This window comes from Scardinius erythrophthalmus, assembly GCF_964197995.2.
Source record: "Scardinius erythrophthalmus genome assembly, chromosome: 10".
Taxonomy (NCBI): Eukaryota; Metazoa; Chordata; class Actinopteri; order Cypriniformes; family Leuciscidae; genus Scardinius; species Scardinius erythrophthalmus.
Window position 1 is genome coordinate 1,992,729 of NC_138230.1, and position 20,000 is coordinate 2,012,728.

Genomic DNA, 20,000 nt, shown 5'->3' on the forward strand with positions numbered 1-20,000 from the left:
CTACCCTCGGATTACGAGCTATGGACGGGGCCTACGCCAAAGAACTTTACAATGCTTGCCGGGCTGCCAATAAATATATGCTTTGTTACATCACTTTATCTTCCGAGTCTTTCTGGTAGAACTGCTTCTGCATTTGAGTCATCATGGAATCCTCAAGTGAAAGTGCTGCGTGAATATACGATATTATCATGATTATAAAGCCACGGTACGATATTATCACGATAATAAAGCCACGGTACGATACTATCACGACTCAAAAGCCACTGTACGATATTATCACGACTCTAAAGCCACTGTACGATATTATCACGACTCTAAAGCCACTGTACGATATTATCACGACTCTAGAGCCACTGTACGATATTATCACGATTCTAAAGCCACTGTACGATATTATCACGACTCTAGAGCTACTGTATGATATTATCACAACGCTAAAGACACTGTACGATATTATCACGATTCTAAAGCCACTGTACGATATTATCATGATTATAAAGATATTATCACAACTCTAAAGCCACTGTACGATATTATCACGATTCTAAAGCCACTGTTCGATATTATCACGATTCTAAAGCCACTGTACGATATTATCACGACTCTAGAGCCACTGTACGATATTATCATGATTCTAAAGCCACTGTACGATATTATCACGATTCTAAAGCCACTGTACGATATTATCATGATTATAAAGATATTATCACAACTCTAAAGCCACTGTACGATATTATCACGATTCTAAAGTCACTGTACGATATTATCACGATTATAAAGCCACTGTACGATATTATCACGACTCTAGAGCCACTGTACGATATTATCACGATTCTAAAGCCACTATACGATACTATCACGACTCAAAAGCCACTGTACGATATTATCACGACTCTAAAGCCACTGTACGATATTATCACGATTATAAAGCCACGGTACGATATTATCACGACTCTAAAGCCACTGTACAATATTATCATGATTATAAAGCCACTGTACGATTTTATCACGACTCTAAAGCCACTGTACGATTTTATCACGACTCTAAAGCCACAGTACGATATTATCACGACTCTAAAGCCACTGTACAATATCATCACGACTCTAAAGCCACGGTACGATATTATCACGACTCTAAAGCCACGGTATGATATTATCACGACTCTAAAGCCACTGTACGATATTATCACGACTCTAGAGCCACTGTACGATATTATCACGATTCTAGAGCCACTGTACGATATTATCACGACTCTAAAGCCACTGTACGATATTATCACGACTCTAAAGCCACTGTACGATATTATCACGATTATAAAGATATTATCACGATTATAAAGCCACTGTACGATATTATCACGACTCTAAAGCCACTGTACGATATTATCACGACTCTAAAGCCACTGTACGATATTATCACGATTCTAAAGCCACTGTACGATATTATCACGATTATAAAGATATTATCACGATTATAAAGCCACTGTACGATATTTTCACGACTCTAAAGCCACTGTACGATATTATCACGACTCTAAAGCCACTGTACGATATTATCACGACTCTAAAGACATTGTACAATATTATCATGATTATAAAGCCACTGTACGATATTATCACGATTATAAAGATATTATCACGACTATAAAGCCACTGTACGATATTATCACGACTCTAAAGCCACTGTACGATATTATCACGACTCTAAAGCCACTGTACGATATTATCACGATTATAAAGATATTATCACGATTGTTTCAGAACGTTCACATAATGTTTGAAGAATGATACAATGGAACGTTTCCTTAAAAAGAGAAAAGTCCAGAAATAACATTTTTAGAATGTCTCAGATCATACTTCTGTTTGCTGGGAAAGTCAGTTGCGAGTTCCATTTCATGCTGACTTTAATAAAGAGTTTAAGCATGTGCTAAAAGTGCTCTGAGCTGATGCTTGAGTCACACACACACACATACGCAGCATTGAGTGGGCAGCATCTGCAGTGACTCACAGTGCAGGAACATCATCGCTGGCTCACGTCGCCTCTAGTGGAGATCCTCCACCATCACACACTACAATAACAGCATGGAAATGAGTGTGTGTGTGTTTGTGTTCGCAGAGTTTTCTAAGTCGTCGTCTGAAAGGATCAATTAAACGAGCAAAGAGTCAACCCAAACTCGACCGCACAGGAAGCTTTCGCCACATGATCCTCCCACGATTCCGCAGTGCTGACCAGGAGAGGTATACACACACTTACACACACACACACACACACACACACACACACACACACACACACACACACACTGCAGCAGATACAGTGACTCACACTCCCATTGTGCCTCAGTGAGTCACAGCACATATAGAAAACTCTGTCTGTCAACCAGAAATATATTTTGCATGTACTCCTATTATGTGCACGAAAAACTATTACAATCAATTGGATGAAGCCACACCCACCAAAAATTAGTCAATGGAGAGAAAAACTTATATCTATTTACAAATTGGAACATATGAATGCCGAACTCCAACTGAAACTGGACATTTTCATACAAAGGTGGACACCTATAAGTACATATATTGAGGCATTCAGGGTGAACTGATTGGTGTGAAACTTTTACGTATTCCCTGTTGTATTAAAGGGGTGGTTGATTATGATTTCACTTTTCTAACTTAAAGGTGAACTAAGTAACTTTTTTACCTTAACCGAACAGCTTTGGAGTCATTGGAATAGTTATATGACTTTTTTCGGGTTGAATGGTGGTCGTCGCGCAGCCCCCAAGCGCCTGTGAGCCGAAAAACCACACTTGCAACTTCGGGCCGGCGGGCCGCGTCAGCGTCAGGAAGTATCGCGTGATATCAGGTCTCGCGATGTAACGAATTGCTTTACGGCAGTGGTTCCCAAACCTGTCCTGAAGGCCCCCCAACACTGCACGTTTTCTTTGTCTCCCTAATCAAACACACCTGATTCAACTCATCAGCTCAATTAACCCATGTGATAATGAGCTGATGAGTTGAATCAGGTGTGTTTGAGTAGGGAGAAAAAGAAAACATGCAGTGTTGGGGGGCCTTCAGGACAGGTTTGGGAACCACTGCTTTACGGCACTGCACATATACACAATAGGGATAGCTCACAGATGAAGTTATTAGAGGCCAGACAGACTCACGGAGCTGATTGGCATCTCACAACTTGCACTTTATTCCCCAATCGAACTCGTGTAACTGTCTGTCACCCGTTCTACCGTCCACAGCTTTACTTGATAAACAAAAGTAGGATAAGAATGAGCATCAAACTGAAATAACCCGCATACATGGGGGTGTTCGAGGCGCACATACAATACAGTTCAACAGGGAGCGCGCAGCTCTTAAAGGGGCCACACCTTATTTCCACTCATTACAGCTTCCATCCTATTCACCTTATTTTCAAATGCGGAAGTAAACATGGGTCCAATTTCCGGTTTTTGTGCGGCACTTCCGTTTCCTCGCTTCCATGGGCTAACTAATGATATTGATCGCGAAGGATTATGTAGAGTTGACAGAAAAATGTTACACATGCCGTAGCAGATGAATACTACAAAGAACTAAAGCCCCGCCGCACCCAGCTCGGGTACCGGACCTGGTTGAAACACTCATGCATCTAGCTGGCAGACTGCCAAAACTTCGCCGGCGCCTTCAGCCCTGCCCTAAACACGGTCGAGCCAACGCTGGACTCGTATATCTATGGAGGTATTTTGTATTGTCAAATAATAATGCCATCAGAATGCAACCAAAGCACAGGATAGCAATAAGTAGATGGCTGGTTATAAATAATTGTAAATCATACAAAATAAATGCCATGATCATGCCATGATGACTAGATTTTATACAGGGGTTAATGATTTTGTTTCTCCTTGGAGTTTTTATTGAGACTTCGTAGCCCAGCCACTTTTCTGGTATCGGGTGGTCTTCTGTAGGTCTTGTGTTCACGAAATGAAAAGAACAAACATACGGTCGTTTCGGTGGTTTCTTCAAATGTAAAGCTTTTAACCATAGGCGAAGGGATTCCTCAGGCCGGGCTGCGTGGCGTGTCCGTTTTTATTTCGGCTCCCATGTTATTAATGTTAACAGGTTAGGCCTAGAGCTTGCACACTGCCTGTGTGACGCGCGTCTAAAACACGTGCATGCTAGAAATAGAATCGACGCCTATTTTTCATGCGACACACAAGCGTTTTGGAAGCGTTTCCAGGCTAAATAGAATAGAAAAATATGTTTGTATGTCATTTTGACTTAAATACATATTAATAAATGACATTTTGATGTTTGAAAGTTTAAGTTTTGACATAAATGCAGATTTAAATGTAATTAAAAATATATATATGATCGATTTTCAAATATTACATCTGTCAATACAGAGCGAAATATTCTGTAGCCTATTTTGCCGTCAACACTGCCGACTTTGTCTATGCTGCTATATGTTTAGAATAGAATAGAATATACTTTATTGTCCCTAGGGGAAATTTGTCATGGACTCAAAAGTGCATAGTGCATAGAAGCAGCTGCCATTACAGACAATAAATACATATTAAAAGATACAAATAACAACAGCTGAAAAAAAAAAAAATGTTTTTATATATATTTATGTTTAACATGAAGTATAGGCCTTCCACAACTCTCTCCCCATATGTCGAATATATCACCAATGAGGCTTATCATATGTCACCTAGCAGCAGCAGCGCCGCGTTAGACACGTTTCTGGTGTGCAAAGACATGGAAAACGCCACCCAGCCAGTGTGTCGCCGGTCGTAGGGCGCCTGATGATTAAAATATCAATGATTTCGATTATTAAAACACTCCTGCTCCAAGTAAATCTTTATTTTGTACCAGTTATTATGACAACCTCTAACTGCACAAACAATCCTGGTCTTCCTCGAAGCCATAACTATGAGTTAGTTGTTACAAACAGTTGTTTGATTAACCGCTACGGTGAAAAGTGAGTTAGCGCGCCAGTGACCGGAAGTGCCTGACCGGAAGTCTCGCACAAGAGACATTAACGCTAAATACAAGTACTCCACAGCGACTCTAGGGGTCGCTGTTTGACAAAAATGGAAAGCTGCATAGTGTGACTTTAAGTTAGTGTGTAATGTTGCTGTTCGAGCATAAACAACATCTGCAAAGTTACAACGCTCAAAGTTCAAAGCAAAGGGAGATATTTACTTTTACAGAAATCATTTTTTAAGGACTACAACAAACGGCTGGTAGAGACTACACGACATTCCTCCCGAGTTAGTGACATCACCAACCCTAAAATTTACATAAACCCCGCCCCCAGGAACACGCTGTCGATGTTGTAGTCCAGCACATTTGTAAGTTCAAGCTCAAGCTGTCGCATCCGTCTTTTCTCATGCAATACAGTACGAACACAAATGCAATAGCATGTCACTCTGTGGGCCCTATTTTAACGATCTGAAACGCAAGTATCAAGTGCGAAACGCAAGTAACTTTGTGGGCGGGTCTCGGGCGCTGTTGCTATTATACCGGCGGGATAAATGACTCTTGCCCCCGACGCAAATCTAAAATGTGTTGGTCTGAAGTTGCTTCATTACTCATAGGTGTGGTTTGGGCATAACGTGAAATAAACCAATCAGAGCGACATCTCACATTCCCTTTAAGAGCAGGCGTGCTTGTTCCATGGCGGATTGCTATTATAACGGCGGATTTGCCAGACGCGCGCCAGGAGCGGTTCACAGCCGTGGAGACAGACGTTCTCGTCAGGGCCGTAAAACATACATCTATCTATCTATCTATCTATCTATCTATCTATTGTAATAATGTATGATTTGCACAAATGAAATATACTGCTTCTGTGTAGATGAGAGAATCAAAGTGTATGTGCGTTGTGCACACGCTACATTGATTATGGCCAAGTATGCGCCCTTAAAATAGCATATGAATATTATGCGCAATGCGCCACTGACTTTAGACGAGGTTTTTCCTGGTTAGTGGCGCAATTGTTTTCTAAACCTGCAAAATAGCACCAGGGAACGTTTGCGCCGGAACACGCCTCCTCTTTCCGCTGAACCGCCCCCGGGAGCGCAAGTTCACTCCCTAATTTACAGACGTGCGTCTGTGGAGGGAAAAGTCTGCTGTGCGTGGGCGAGAAATAGGAATGAGACATGCGTCGCTGTACAAATTCAATTGCGCTGGGTGCAAGATAGGGGCCTGTAAGTCTTACAACAGTTCCCACATGAGCGATTTATAGATTATCATGACAGAATATGCTAATCAATGACTTGAAGATAGTTAACTCCACATCAGCAACATAAATTCATCAACTAACCATTCAGAAATGTCCTGTTGCTTCTACATGTTGTAACATGATGTATTTTAAGCTCAAACTTAACATACAGACTCTGGGGATAACAGAGACTTATTTTACATATTGTATACCACAAAAATTCATTTTACTATTGTATAGTGTTTTATGTATTTTCTTTTTCACTTTTTCTATTTCTGTATCTCTTTTATTTGGACCACTGTTGTTGTCAAGGAATGTTTAGTTGGTTGTTGTAATTTGTTAAAATGTATATAAAAAAAAAAGTAAAAAAAGAAAACTGTGTGTGTGTGTATGTGTGTGTGTGCAGGACACGCCTCATGCAGAGCTTCAAGGAGTCGCACTCGCACGAGTCTCTGCTGTCTCCCAGCAGTGCTGCCGAGGCCCTGGACCTCACGCTGGACGAGGACGCCGTCATCAAACCCGTGCACTCCAGCATCCTCGGACAGGAGTACTGCTTCGAGGTGTGTGTGCGTCTCAGTTAGTGCTGCAATCACAAAACTCACGGTTTGGATCATTTGCGGTTTTTGAGACACGGATCGGATAATTTTTCGGAGCAGTAAAAAAAAAATATATATATATATATATATATTTATATATATGTATATTATATATGTGACCGTGGACCACAAAACCAGTCACAGAGGTAAATTTTTTAAAATTGAGATGTATACATAATCTCAATAGTTAAGCTTTCCATTGATGTATGGTTTGTTAGGATAGGACAATATTTGACAGAGATACAACTATTTGAACATCTAGAATCTGAGGATGCAAAAAACTCTAAACATTGAGAAAATCTCCTTTAAAGTTGTGCATTTATGTTCGTGATTGTGCTGCATTCACTCACAAAAATAAATGTTTTATATATTTACAGTATGAAATTTACAAATATCTTCATAGAACATGATCTTTACTTAATATCCTAATGATTTTCGGCATTAAAGAAAAATAGATAATTTTGACCCATACAATGTATTGTTGGCTATTGCTACAAATATACCCGTGCGGCTTGTGATGGTCTTGTGGTCCAGGGTCACACACGTATATATAAGTTCGAAGTTCAAACATTATTAAAAACAAGTGAACAGTCAGAAATAAAATAAGAACAAATACACAAATTACAAGCAGAGATGAATACTAAATAACAAAGTTAAAGTCTAACAGTAGTATTCAGGTACAGAAATAAATAATTAAGCCTAAATGTAAAATAAGTGTAGTTTTTCACTGTAGTAATTAAATATAGTTTCATCTTTGTTAAAGCTGTATTTTGTTGTTTTATTAAAATTAATGACACAGACAACAGTAGGAATATTAGGCTGCCGTCACTTTAAGACCGAATAAGCTGACAAACATCCGTTTCTTTCTCAACTGTTCACTTATAACAGAAACATTTATATTTTATACAATTTATTGATTTAAATCAAGTTTTATTTATGTTAAATAAATGTTTTTGTTTACTTACTATTTAGTACATCGAATTGTATTTATTTTAATACATTTATAATTTTTTATAGCCTATTTATTTTTATTTCATCTATTTTTATTTATTTTAATCATGTTTTATTTTAATATTTTTTTATAGATGACAATCAGACTTGTTCCTTGAATCAGGTTATTTTATCACAAGGATCCCTGGCTCACACACACACACACATTAACTCTCTGTGCTCCAGGTGACGACGGCGTCCGGCACCAAGTGTTTCGCGTGTCGCTCCGCCGCCGAGAGGGACAAATGGATCGAGAACCTGCAGCGGGCCATCAAACCCAACAAGGTACCGCAGCGTTTCATACGGGCTTTCGCATCGAGGAACCGTTTCATCGTTCCTAGAACTATTAGCGGAAGTACCCGGGTGTCAGCGTGTTTGCACCGTAGGAACTAGGAACAATTTTAGTTCTAGGAACTCCTTTTGGAGGAACTAATTTACTCCTACTTCAGAGTCGGTCTAAACCAGCACTATAGGAACTACCCGTGACGTCAGTGTTCACTGATTGGCTGAACGCACACGAAACACCAGCACCCGCCATTTTAAAAAAAGCACACAGATTATAGCCTATATATTTACTCCAGAAACTAACTCTACAAACATGTAAAACAGTGATAGATGAGCCTCTTAACCTTTACACTGAGCAGAAAATCCAACGTGACTTTGAGGAAACCAAGAGAAATATGATTGGACATCAACCACACGGCATTCAACCATTAATTCTCAGTAAACCATCCTGGTGGCTAGTTCCTATAGCCTTAGTACTTCCAGAAAGACTCAGGAGGCAAAATGTAACAAAGCATAAATTCATTATCAGCCCAGCAAGCAAGCATTTATAAAGTTATTTGGCATAGGCCCCGTCCGTAGCTCGCAATCCGAGGGTAACAGAATCTGCATTTCCTGCCTGAAGACGAAGGCAGGGGCGCAGACGACCCCCGGGGAAGTGTGGACAGATTAAGGTCCCCCCGGGAGGTGTGGACTGATGAAGGACCCCCCGGGGAGGTGTGGACAGATGAAGGACCCCCCGGGGATTTGTGGACTGATGAAGATCCCCCCGGGGAGGTGTGGACAGATGAAGGACCCCCCGGGGATTTGTGGACTGATGAAGATCCCCCCGGGGAGGTGTGGACAGATGAAGATCCCCCCGGGGAGGTGTGGACAGATGAAGGACCCCCCGGGGATGTGTGGACTGATGAAGATCCCCCCGGGGAGGTGTGTACAGATGAAGGACCCCCCGGGGAGGTGTGGACTGATGAAGATCCCCCCGGGGAGGTGTGGACAGATGAAGGTCCCCCCGGGGAGGTGTGGACAGATGGAGGACCATCCGGGAGGTGTGGACAGATGAAGGACCCCCCGGGAGGTGTGGACAGATGAAGGACCCCCGGGGAGGTGTGGACAGATGAAGGACCCCCGGGGAGGTGTGGACAGATGAAGGACCCCCGGGGAGCTGTGGACAGATGAAGGTCCCCCCAGGGAGGTGTGGACAGATGAAGGTCCCCCCAGGGAGGTGTGGACAGATGAAGGTCCCCCCGGGGAGGTGTGGACAGATTAAGGACCATCCGGGGAGGTGTGGACAGATGAAGGACCCACAGGAAGGTGTGGACAGATGAAGGACCCCCCGGGGAGGTGTGGACAGATGAAGGACCCCCCTGGGAGGTGTGGACAGATGAAGGACCCCCTGGGGAGGTGTGGACAGATGAAGGTCCCCCCGGGGAGGTGTGGACAGATTAAGGACCATCCGGGGAGGTGTGGACAGATGAAGGACCCCGGGGAGGTGTGGACAGATTAAGGACCATCCGGGGAGGTGTGGACAGATGAAGGACCCACAGGAAGGTGTGGGACAGATGAAGGACCCCCCGGGGAGGTGTGGACAGATGAAGGACCCCCCGGGGAGGTGTGGACAGATGAAGGACCCCCTGGGGAGGTGTGGACAGATGAAGGTCCCCCCGGGGAGGTGTGGACAGATTAAGGACCATCCGGGGAGGTGTGGACAGATGAAGGACCCCGGGGAGGTGTGGACAGATGAAGGTCCCCCCGGGGAGGTGTGGACAGATGAAGGTCCCCCCGGGGAGGTGAGTACAGATGAAGGACCCCGGGGAGGTGTGGACAGATGAAGGACCCCGGGGAGGTGTGGACAGATGAAGGTCCCCGGGGAGGTGTGGACAGATGAAGGTCCCCCCGGGGAGGTGTGGACAGATGAAGGACCCCGGGGAGGTGTGGACAGATGAAGGTCCCCCCGGGAAGGTGTGGACAGATGAAGGACCCCCCGGGGAGGTGAGTACAGATGAAGGACCCCGGGGAGGTGTGGACAGATGAAGGACCCCGGGGAGGTGTGGACAGATGAAGGTCCCCGGGGAGGTGTGGACAGATGAAGGTCCCCCCGGGGAGGTGTGGACAGATGAAGGACCCCGGGGAGGTGTGGACAGATGAAGGTCCCCCCGGGGAGGTGTGGACAGATGAAGGTCCCCCCGGGGAGGTGTGGACAGATGAAGGTCCCCCCAGGGAGGTGTGGACAGATGAAGGTCCCCCCGGGGAGGTGTGGACAGATTAAGGACCATCCGGGGAGGTGTGGACAGATGAAGGACCCACAGGAAGGTGTGGACAGATGAAGGACCCCCCGGGGAGGTGTGGACAGATGAAGATCCCCCCGGGGAGGTGTGGACAGATGAAGGACCCCCCGGGGAAGTGTGGACAGATGAAGGTCCCCCCGGGGAGCTGTGGACAGATGAAGATCCCCCCGGGGAGGTGTGGACAGATGAAGGACCCCCCGGAGGTGTGGACAGATGAAGGTCCCCCCGGAGGTGTGGACAGATGAAGATCCCCCCGGGAGGTGTGGACAGATGAAGATCCCCCCGGGAGGTGTGGACAGATGAAGGACCATCCGGGGAGGTGTGGACAGATGAAGGACCATCTGGGGAGGTGTGGACAGATGAGGGACCATCCGGGGAGGTGTGGACAGATGAAGGACCATCCGGGGAGGTGTGGACAGATGAGGGACCATCCGGGGAGGTGTGGACAGATGAAGGACCCACGGGAAGGTGTGGACAGATGAAGGACCCACGGGAAGGTGTGGACAGATGAAGGACCCCCCGGGGAGGTGTGGACAGATGAAGGTCCCCCCGGGAGGTGTGGACAGATGAAGGACCCCGGGGAGGTGTGGACAGATGAAGGACCCCGGGGAGGTGTGGACAGATGAAGGACACGACAGATGAAGGTCCCCCGGGGAGGTGTGGACAGATGAAGGACCCCGGGGAGGTGTGGACAGATGAAGGACCCCGGGGAGGTGTGGACAGGACCATCCTGGTGGTGGTGAGGATGGAGGTGAATGAAAACGTCAGCATCTGCTAACTCAGACATGTGTAAGTATCGATCTTTTATACTTCAAGTATTAGAACACAATTGGTTAGATGTGAAGGTAATAAGTGACGTATTAATTGAGTCTTCCCTGCATACAACACATGAGAAATTCTATAAACATTTGGGAAAGTTTGTGGGTAAGAATGGAGTCAATGTCCTTGTGTATTGGAAGTTTATCTCTATAGTCTTTGACCAAATGGCTAGTGCCGTCTGGTCTCCTGTGCTGTCTTTGAGGATTGCAGAAACAGTCTCTTGCTGAGATCGTTCAGGAGAGCAGAGGTGATAAGGGTCTTTGAAGAGAACTGGTTTGAGGGCTATTGACAACAGGGGAGAGGGGGAAGGTTTGATGATGTCTAGAGCATTTTGGATTAAGTCCATTCGTTACAGTTCCTCCAAAAGAGTTCCTAGAACTAAAATCGTTCCTAGTTCCTGCAGTGCGAACACAGCAAAATCCGGGTACAGACAGTTCCAGATGTCTCATAGCTTCAGCTGCTCATCGTGTGTGTGTGTGTGTGTGTGCAGGATAACAGCCGGCGTGTGGATAACGTGCTGAAGCTGTGGATCATCGAGGCGCGCGACCTGCCGGCTAAGAAGCGCTACTACTGCGAGCTGTGTCTGGACGACATGCTGTACGCGCGCACCACTAGCAAACCGCGCACCGACACCGTGTTCTGGGGCGAACACTTCGAGTTCAACAACCTGCCGGCTATCCGAAGCCTGAGACTGCACCTGTACAAGGAGACCGACAAGAAGAGGCGGAAGGTGTGTGTGTGTGTGTGTGAGACTGCACCTGTACTAGGAGATCGACAAGAAGAGGCGGAAGGTTTGTGCGTGTGTGTGTGTATGTATGTGTGTGTGTGTGTGTGTGTGTGTGTGTGTGTGTGTGTGTGTGTGTGTGTGTGTGTGTGTGTGTGTGAGACTGCACCTGTACAAGGAGACCGACAAGAAGAGGCGGACGGTGTGTGTGTGTTTGTGTGTGTGTGTGTGTGTGTGTGTGTGTGTGTGAGACTGCACCTGTACAAGGAGATCGACAAGAAGAGGTGGAAGGTGTGTGTGTGTGTGTGTGTGTGTGTGTGTGAGACTACACCTGTATAAGGAGACCGACAAGAAGAGGCGGAAGGTGTGTGTGTGTGTGTGTGTGTGTGTGTGTGTGTGTGTGTGTGTGTGTGTGTGTGTGTGTGTGTGTGTGTGTGTGTGTGTGTTTGTGTGTGAGACTGCACCTGTACAAGGAGACCGACAAGATGAGGGGGAAGGTGTGTGTGTGTGTGTGTGTGTGTGTGTGTGAGACTACACCTGTATAAGGAGACCGACAAGAAGAGGCGGAAGGTGTGTGTGTGTGTGTGTGTGTGTGTGTGTGTGTGTGTGTGTGTGTGTGTGTGTGTGTGTTTGTGTGTGAGACTGCACCTGTACAAGGAGACCGACAAGATGAGGGGGAAGGTGTGTGTGTGTGTGTGTGTGAGACTGCACCTGTACAAGGAGACCGACAAGAAGAGGCGGAAGGTGTGTGTGTGTGTGTGTGTGTGTGTGTGTGTGTGTGTGTGTGTGTGTGTGTGTGTGTGTGTGTGTGTGTGTGTGTGTGTGTGTGTGTGTGTGTGTGAGACTGTACCTGCACAAGGAGATCGACAAGAAGAGGCGGATGGGTGCATCAAATTTGAATGGGAAATTTTAATTTCAAAATATCAATTTGGCTGGCATTGCATTTTTTTCCAATTAACTTAAAAACGACTTTTGCAAAGTGTTGAGGAATTCCATGGAGATTTAGGGGTGCCACCTAACACATGAACTTTGGCGAAATTTTCAAAAAAAATTCAATTTTTAGTCTAATTGCCAAAAGGTTGACCTGGAAATGTTGAGTACAGTGAACTTTTATACAGTAACATGTTCTATAGGGTTATCAAAGTAAAAGTTGTTTGTTTGCCCTTTGGGCAACTTGGGCATTTCTCAGAATTCAACTTTCAAGATTCTCCATTCATTTGTCCTATTGACAAAATAAATGGAGGTCAATGGGACATGGTCACGTGGCCATACCCTGTTAATTTACTGTAACAACTACAATGCTACTCTCAATACACATGAGACATCTACAGTGGGGAGAACAAGTATTTGATACACTGCAGATTTTTCAGTTTTTCCCACTTACAAAGCATGTAGAAGTCTGTCATTTTGATCATAGGTACTCCTTAACTGTGAGTGACAGAATCTAGAACAAAAATCCAGAAAATCACATTGTATGATTTTTAAGTAATTAATTTGCGTTTTATTGCATGACATAATTATTTGATACAACAGAAAAGCAGAACTTAATTTTTGGCACAGAAACCTTTGTTTGCGATTACAGAGAGCATGCGTTTCCTGTAGTTCTTGACCAGGTTTGCACACATTGCAGGGATTCTGGCCCACTCCCCCATACAGACCTTCTCCAGATCCTTCAGGTTTCGGGGCTGTCGCTGGGCAATGGACTTTCAGCTCCCTTTCTATTGGGTTGAGGTGTGGAGACTGGCTAGGCCACTCCAGGACCTTGAGATGCTTCTTACGGAGCCACTCCTTAGTTGTGTGTTTCGGGTAGTTGTCATGCTGGAAGACCCAGCCACGACCCATCTTCAATGCTCTTATTGAGGGAAGGAGGTTGTTGGCCAAGATCTCGCGATACATGGCCCCATCCATCCTCCCCTCAATACGGTGCAGTCGTCCTGTCCCCTTTGCAGAAAAGCATCCCTAAAGAATGATGTTTCCACCTTCATGCTTCACGGTCGGGATGGTGTTCTTGGGGTTGTACTCATCCTTCTTCTTCCTCCCAACACGGCGAGTGGAGTTTAGACCAAAAAACTCTATTTTTGTCTCATCAGACCACATGACCCTCTCCCATTCCTCCTCTGGATCATCCAGATGGTCATTGGCAAACTGTAGAACCCTTTCACTCCTGAGAGCCCCTGAGCCCTGTCACTCCTGAGAGCCCCTGAACCCTTTCACTCCTGAGAGCCCCTGAACCCTTTCACTCCTGAGAGCCCCTGAACCCTTTCACTCCTGAGAGCCCCTGAACTCTGTCACTCCTGAGGGCCCTGGAACCCTTTCACTCCTGAGGGCCCTGGAACCCTTTCACTCCTGAGAGCCCCTGAACCCTGTCACTCCTGAGAACCCCTGAACCCTTTCACTCCTGAGAGCCCCTGAACCCTGTCACTCCTGAGAGCCCCTGAACCCTGTCACTCCTGAGGGCCCCTGACCTTTGTCACTCCTGAGAGCCCCATAACCCTGTCACCCCTGAGGGCCCCTGACCCCTGTCACTCCTGAGAGCCCCATAACCCTGTCACCCCTGAGGGCCCCTGAACCCTGTCACTCCTGAAGGCCCTGGAACCCTTTCACTCCTGAGGGCCCCTGAATCCTGTCACTCCTGAAGGCCCTGGACCCCTTTCACTCCTGAGAGCTCCTGAACCCTGTCACTCCTGAAGGCCCTGAACTCTGTCACTCCTGAAGGCCCTGAACCCTGTCACTCCTGAGAGCCCCTGAACCCTGTCACTCCTGAGAGCCCCTGAACCCTGTCACTCCTGAAGGCCCTGAACCCTGTCACTCCTGAGAGCCCCTGAACCCTGTCACTCCTGAAGGCCCTGGAACCCTTTCACTCCTGAGAGCCCCTGAACCCTGTCACTCCTGAGGGCCCTGGAACCCTGTCACTCCTGAGAGCCCCTGAACCCTGTCACTCCTGAGGGCCCAGGAACCCTTTCACTCCTGAGAGCCCCTGAACCCTGTCACTCCTGAGAGCTCCTGAACCCTGTCACTCCTGAGGGCCCTGTAACCCTGTCACTCCTGAGAGCCCCTGAACCCTGTCACTCCTGAGGGCCCTGGAACCCTTTCACTCCGGAGAGCCCCTGAACCCTGTCACTCCTGAGAGCCCCTGAACCCCGTCACTCCTGAGGGCCCTGTAACCCTGTCACTCCTGAGAGCCCCTGAACCCTGTCACTCCTGAGAGCCCCTGAACCCTGTCACTCCTGAGGGCCCTGTAACCCTGTCACTCCTGAGAGCCCCTGAACCCTGTCACTCTTGAGGGCCCTGGAACCCTTTCACTCCTGAGAGCCCCTGAACTCACTCCTGAGGGCCCTGTAACCCTGTCACTCCTGAGAGCCCCTGAACCCTGTCACTCCTGAGGGCCCTGTAACCCTGTCACTCCTGAGAGCCCCTGAACCCTGTCACTCCTGAGGGCCCTGGAACCCTTTCACTCCTGAGAGCCCCTGAACCCTGTCACTCCTGAGGGCCCCTGAACCCTGTCACTCCTGAGGGCCCCGGGGCCCGGTCTGAAAGCCCTGCTGTAGATAACCAGCTTGTGTGTGTGTGTGTGTGTGGCAGGAGAAGAGCACGTATCTGGGTCTGGTCAGCATCCCGATCCCCAGCCTCACGGGCCGCCAGTTCGTGGAGCAGTGGTACCCGGTGCTCCAGCCCAGCGCTCTGGCTAAAGGTTCCGGCGGCGGGAAGATCATCAACGCTTCGCTGCGACTCAAGTCTCGATACCAGAGCATGAACATCCTGCCCATGGAGCTCTACAAAGAGTTTGCAGAGTACGTGACCAACAACTACAGGACGCTGTGTGGAGTTCTGGAGCCGCTGCTGAGCGCCAAGAGCAAAGAGGAGGTGGCGTGTGCGCTGGTGCACATCCTGCAGAGCACTGGCAAGGCCAAGGTGTGTGTGTGTGTGTGTGTGTGTGAGTGACGTAAAACTCATAAAAGTGCATCTATCGATGATAAAAGTGCATCTATCCATCATAAAAGTGCATCTGCCCATCATAAAAGTGCATGTAACCATCATAAAAGTGCATCTGTCCATCATAAAAGTGCATCTATACATCATGAAAGTGCATCTATACATCATGAAAGTTTAGTCAATGATACTCGAGTGGTCATGTGACTCACGTCAGGCATGTGTGTGTGTGTGTGTGTGTTTCAGGACTTCCTGTCGGATATGGCCATGACTGAGGTCGATCGCTTCATGGACCGAGAGCATCTGATCTTCAGAGAAAACACACTGGCCACCAAAGCCATCGAGGAGTTCCTGAAGCTCATAGCGCATCGATACCTGAAGGACACCATCGGTGAGTGTGTGTGTGTGTGTGTGTGTGTGTGAGAATGATGATGATGAAGGTCTTCTGCTCTAGCTCAGAGTTCATGCGTGTGCTGTACGAGTCTGAGGAGAACTGTGTGTGCAGGTGTGTGTGTGTTTGAGGATGATGTTGATGATGATGATGAAGGTCTTCTCCACAGGAGAGTTTATCCGAGCGCTGTACGAGTCTGAGGAGAACTGTGAGGTTGAGTGTGTGTGTGTGTGTGAGGATGATGATGATGATGATGAAGGTCTTCTCCACAGGAGAGTTCATCCGTGTGCTGTACGAGTCTGAGGAGAACTGTGGGTGTGGGTGTGTGTGTGTTTGAGTGTGTGTGTGTGTGTGTGTGTGTGTGTGTGTGTGTGTGTGTGTGTGTGTGTGTGTGTGTGTGAGGATGATGATGATGATGATGATGATGATGAAGGTCTTCTCCACAGGAGAGTTTATCCGAGCGCTGTACGAGTCTGAGGAGAACTGTGAGGTGGACCCGATGCGAACGCCTCCCTCGGTTCTGTCGGATCATCAGGCAAACCTGCGCATGTGTTGTGAACTGGCGCTCTGCAAGATCATCAACTCCCATTGGTCAGTTCATACCACCACACGTCAGCTGACCCACCAACCAAACACGCGTAACACACACACATTTCTAGTTAATTTTTGGATAATTTAACAACAAATTCGTATGTTTGCAGTTCTATGGTTTTTATGATTTAATTAATTATTAATAAGTGTTTTATTTTGATTGATGGTTTTTATTAATTAATTAATTCTTTAATTAATTAATTTTTATGATTTAGTTATTTAGAAAGTGTTTTATTTTGATGGTTTTTGTTTTGAAATTATTTGATTTAATTAAATATTGATACACTTTGTTTTATTGTATTTATTTTAAAATTATTTCGATTGTTTTTTTGTTTGTTTTTTATTTATTTAAAAATGTTTATGATTTAATTATTATTAGGTTTTGTTTTAAATGTATTTATTCAAAAAAGATTTATTAAATTTTAATTTTTTATGATTTAATTAATTGGTACATATTTTATTTTGATGGGTTTTGTTTTGAAATTAAATGTTTACATTTTTGGATTTTAATGATTTAATTCATTATTCCTAAGTGTGTTATAAAAAAAATTATATTTATTACAATTTTTACATATTTAATTAATTATTAGTAAATGTTTTTATTTTAAAAATGTGTTTTTATTTTATAAAAAATAGTCCGCTCTGGGGTGCGTTTCCTGTACAGCGCAATAACTCACTGCTTAGCTACCATAGTGTGATGCATCGTTGAAGAAATCAACTAGCTTAGACACGACTGTTTCCCGAATCCATACTGTCGCAAATTGGTCGCTTAGCCACGTTGAACCCCCGTCCTTCATCTGTCCACACCTCCCCGGGGGGTCCTTCATCTGTCCACACCTCCCCGGGGGTCCTTCATCTGTCCACACCTCCCCGGGGGTCCCTCATCTGTCCACACCTCCCAGGGGTCCTTCATCTGTCCGCACCTCCCCGGGGGTCCTTCATCTGTACGCACTTCCCCGGGGGTCCTTCATCTGTCCAGAGATCCCCGGGGGTCCTTAATTGTCCACACCTCCCCGGGGGTCCTTCATCTGTACACACCTCCCCGGGGTCCTTCATCTGTCCACACCTCCCCGGGGTCCTTCATCTGTCCACACCTCCCCGGGGTTCTTCATCTGTCTAAACCTCCCCGGGGTCCTTCATCTGTCCACACCTCCCCGGGGTCCTTCATCTGTCCACACCTCCCCGGGGTTCTTCATCTGTCTAAACCTCCCCTGGGGTCCTTCATCTGTCCACAGCTCCCCGGGGGTCCTTCATTTGTCCACAGCTCCCCGGGGGTCCTTCATCTGTCCACACCTCCCTGGGGGTCCTTCATCTGTCCACACCTCCCCTGGGGTCCTTCATCTGTCCACACCTCCCCGGGGGTCCTTCATCTGTCCACACCTCCCCGGGGTCCTTCATCTGTACTCACCTCCCCGGGGGTCCTTCATCTGTCCACACCTCCCCTGGGGTCCTTCATCTGTCCACACCTCCCCGGGGGTCCTTCATCTGTCCACAGCTCCCCGGGGTCCTTCATCTGTCCACACCTCCCCGGGGTCCTTCATCTGTCCACAGCTCCCCGGGGGTCCTTCATCTGTCCACACCTCCCCGGGGTCCTTCATCTGTACTCACCTCCCCGGGGGTCTTTCATCTGTCCACACCTCCCCGGGGTCCTTCATCTGTCCACACCTCCCCGGGGGTCCTTCATCTGTCCACAGCTCCCCGGGGGTCCTTCATCTGTCCACACCTCCCCGGGGGTCCTTCATCTATCCACACCTCCCCGGGGGTCCTTCATCTGTCCACACCTCCCCGGGGTCCTTCATCTGTACTCACCTCCCCGGGGGTCTTTCATCTGTCCACACTTCCCCGGGGGTCCTTCATCTGTCCACACTTCCCCGGGGGTCCTTCATCTGTCCACACTTCCCCGGGGGTCCTTCATCTGTCCACACTTCCCCGGGGGTCCTTCATCTGTCCACACCTCCCTGGGGGTCCTTCATCTGTCCACACCTCCCCAGGGGTCCTTCATCTGTCCACAGCTCCCCGGGGGGTCCTTCATCTGTCCACACTTCCCCGGGGGTCCTTCATCTGTCCACACCTTCCCGGGGGTCCTTCATCTGTCCACAGCTCCCCGGGGGTCCTTCATCTGTCCACACCTCCCCGGGGGTCCTTCATCTGTCCACACTTCCCCGGGGGTCCTTCATCTGTCCACACCTCCCCGGGGGTCCTTCATCTGTCCACACCTCCCCAGGGGTCCTTCATCTGTCCACAGCTCCCCGGGGGGTCCTTCATCTGTCCACACTTCCCCGGGGGTCCTTCATCTGTCCACACCTCCCCGGGGGTCCTTCATCTGTCCACAGCTCCCCGGGGGTCCTTCATCTGTCCACACCTCCCCGGGGGTCCTTCATCTGTCCACACTTCCCCGGGGGTCTTTCATCTGTCCACACCTCCCCGGGGGTCTTTCATCTGTCCACACCTCCCCGGGGGTCCTTCATCTGTCCACAGCTCCCCGGGGGTCCTTCATCTGTCCACACCTCCCCGGGGGTCCTTCATCTGTCCACACTTCCCCGGGGGTCCTTCATCTGTCCACACCTCCCCGGGGGTCCTTCATCTGTCCACACCTCCCCGGGGGTCCTTCATCTGTCCACACTTCCCCGGGGGTCCTTCATCTGTCCACACTTCCCCGGGGGTCCTTCATCTGTCCACACCTCCCCGGGGGTCCTTCATCTGTCCACAGCTCCCCGGGGGTCCTTCATCTGTCCACACCTCCCTGGGGGTCTTTCATCTGTCCACACCTCCCCGGGGGTCCTTCATCTGTCCACACCTCCCCGGGGGTCCTTCATCTGTCCACTCGTTGAACTACGCGGATAACGACAGAACTTGCGACTATAGTTGGCTAGCAATGATTTCGGGAAATGCACCCCTGATAGTGAATATCTCTCTCTCTGCCTCTCTCTGTCTCTCTCTCTGCAGTGTGTTTCCCCGCGAGCTGAAGGAGGTGTTCGCCTCGTGGCGTGTGCGCTGTGCTGAACGCGGGCGAGAGGACATCGCCGACCGCCTCATAAGCTCCTCCCTCTTCCTGCGATTCCTGTGTCCCGCCATCATGTCCCCGTCGCTGTTCAACATGACGCAGGAGTATCCGTCCGAACGCACCTCGCGAACACTCACGCTCATCGCCAAGGTGGTGCAGAGCCTGGCCAGCTTTTCA

At 47.9% G+C, this 20,000-nt stretch overlaps 1 protein-coding gene across 1 annotated transcript in view; it reads left to right on the forward strand.

The window, feature by feature from the left end:
* The window catches only part of syngap1a (synaptic Ras GTPase activating protein 1a), a 93,905-nt gene that overhangs the window by 53,927 nt on the left and 19,978 nt on the right, over positions 1-20,000 (forward strand). The window contains exons 5-12 of the mRNA XM_081376954.1: positions 2,117-2,238; positions 6,618-6,771; positions 7,984-8,082; positions 11,674-11,913; positions 15,490-15,819; positions 16,084-16,228; positions 16,675-16,819; positions 19,766-20,000. The exon at positions 19,766-20,000 is cut by the window's right edge and continues 2 nt beyond it. Coding sequence (XP_081233080.1) covers positions 2,117-2,238; positions 6,618-6,771; positions 7,984-8,082; positions 11,674-11,913; positions 15,490-15,819; positions 16,084-16,228; positions 16,675-16,819; positions 19,766-20,000 — 1,470 coding nt within the window. The remainder of the gene's footprint in view (positions 1-2,116; positions 2,239-6,617; positions 6,772-7,983; positions 8,083-11,673; positions 11,914-15,489; positions 15,820-16,083; positions 16,229-16,674; positions 16,820-19,765) is intronic.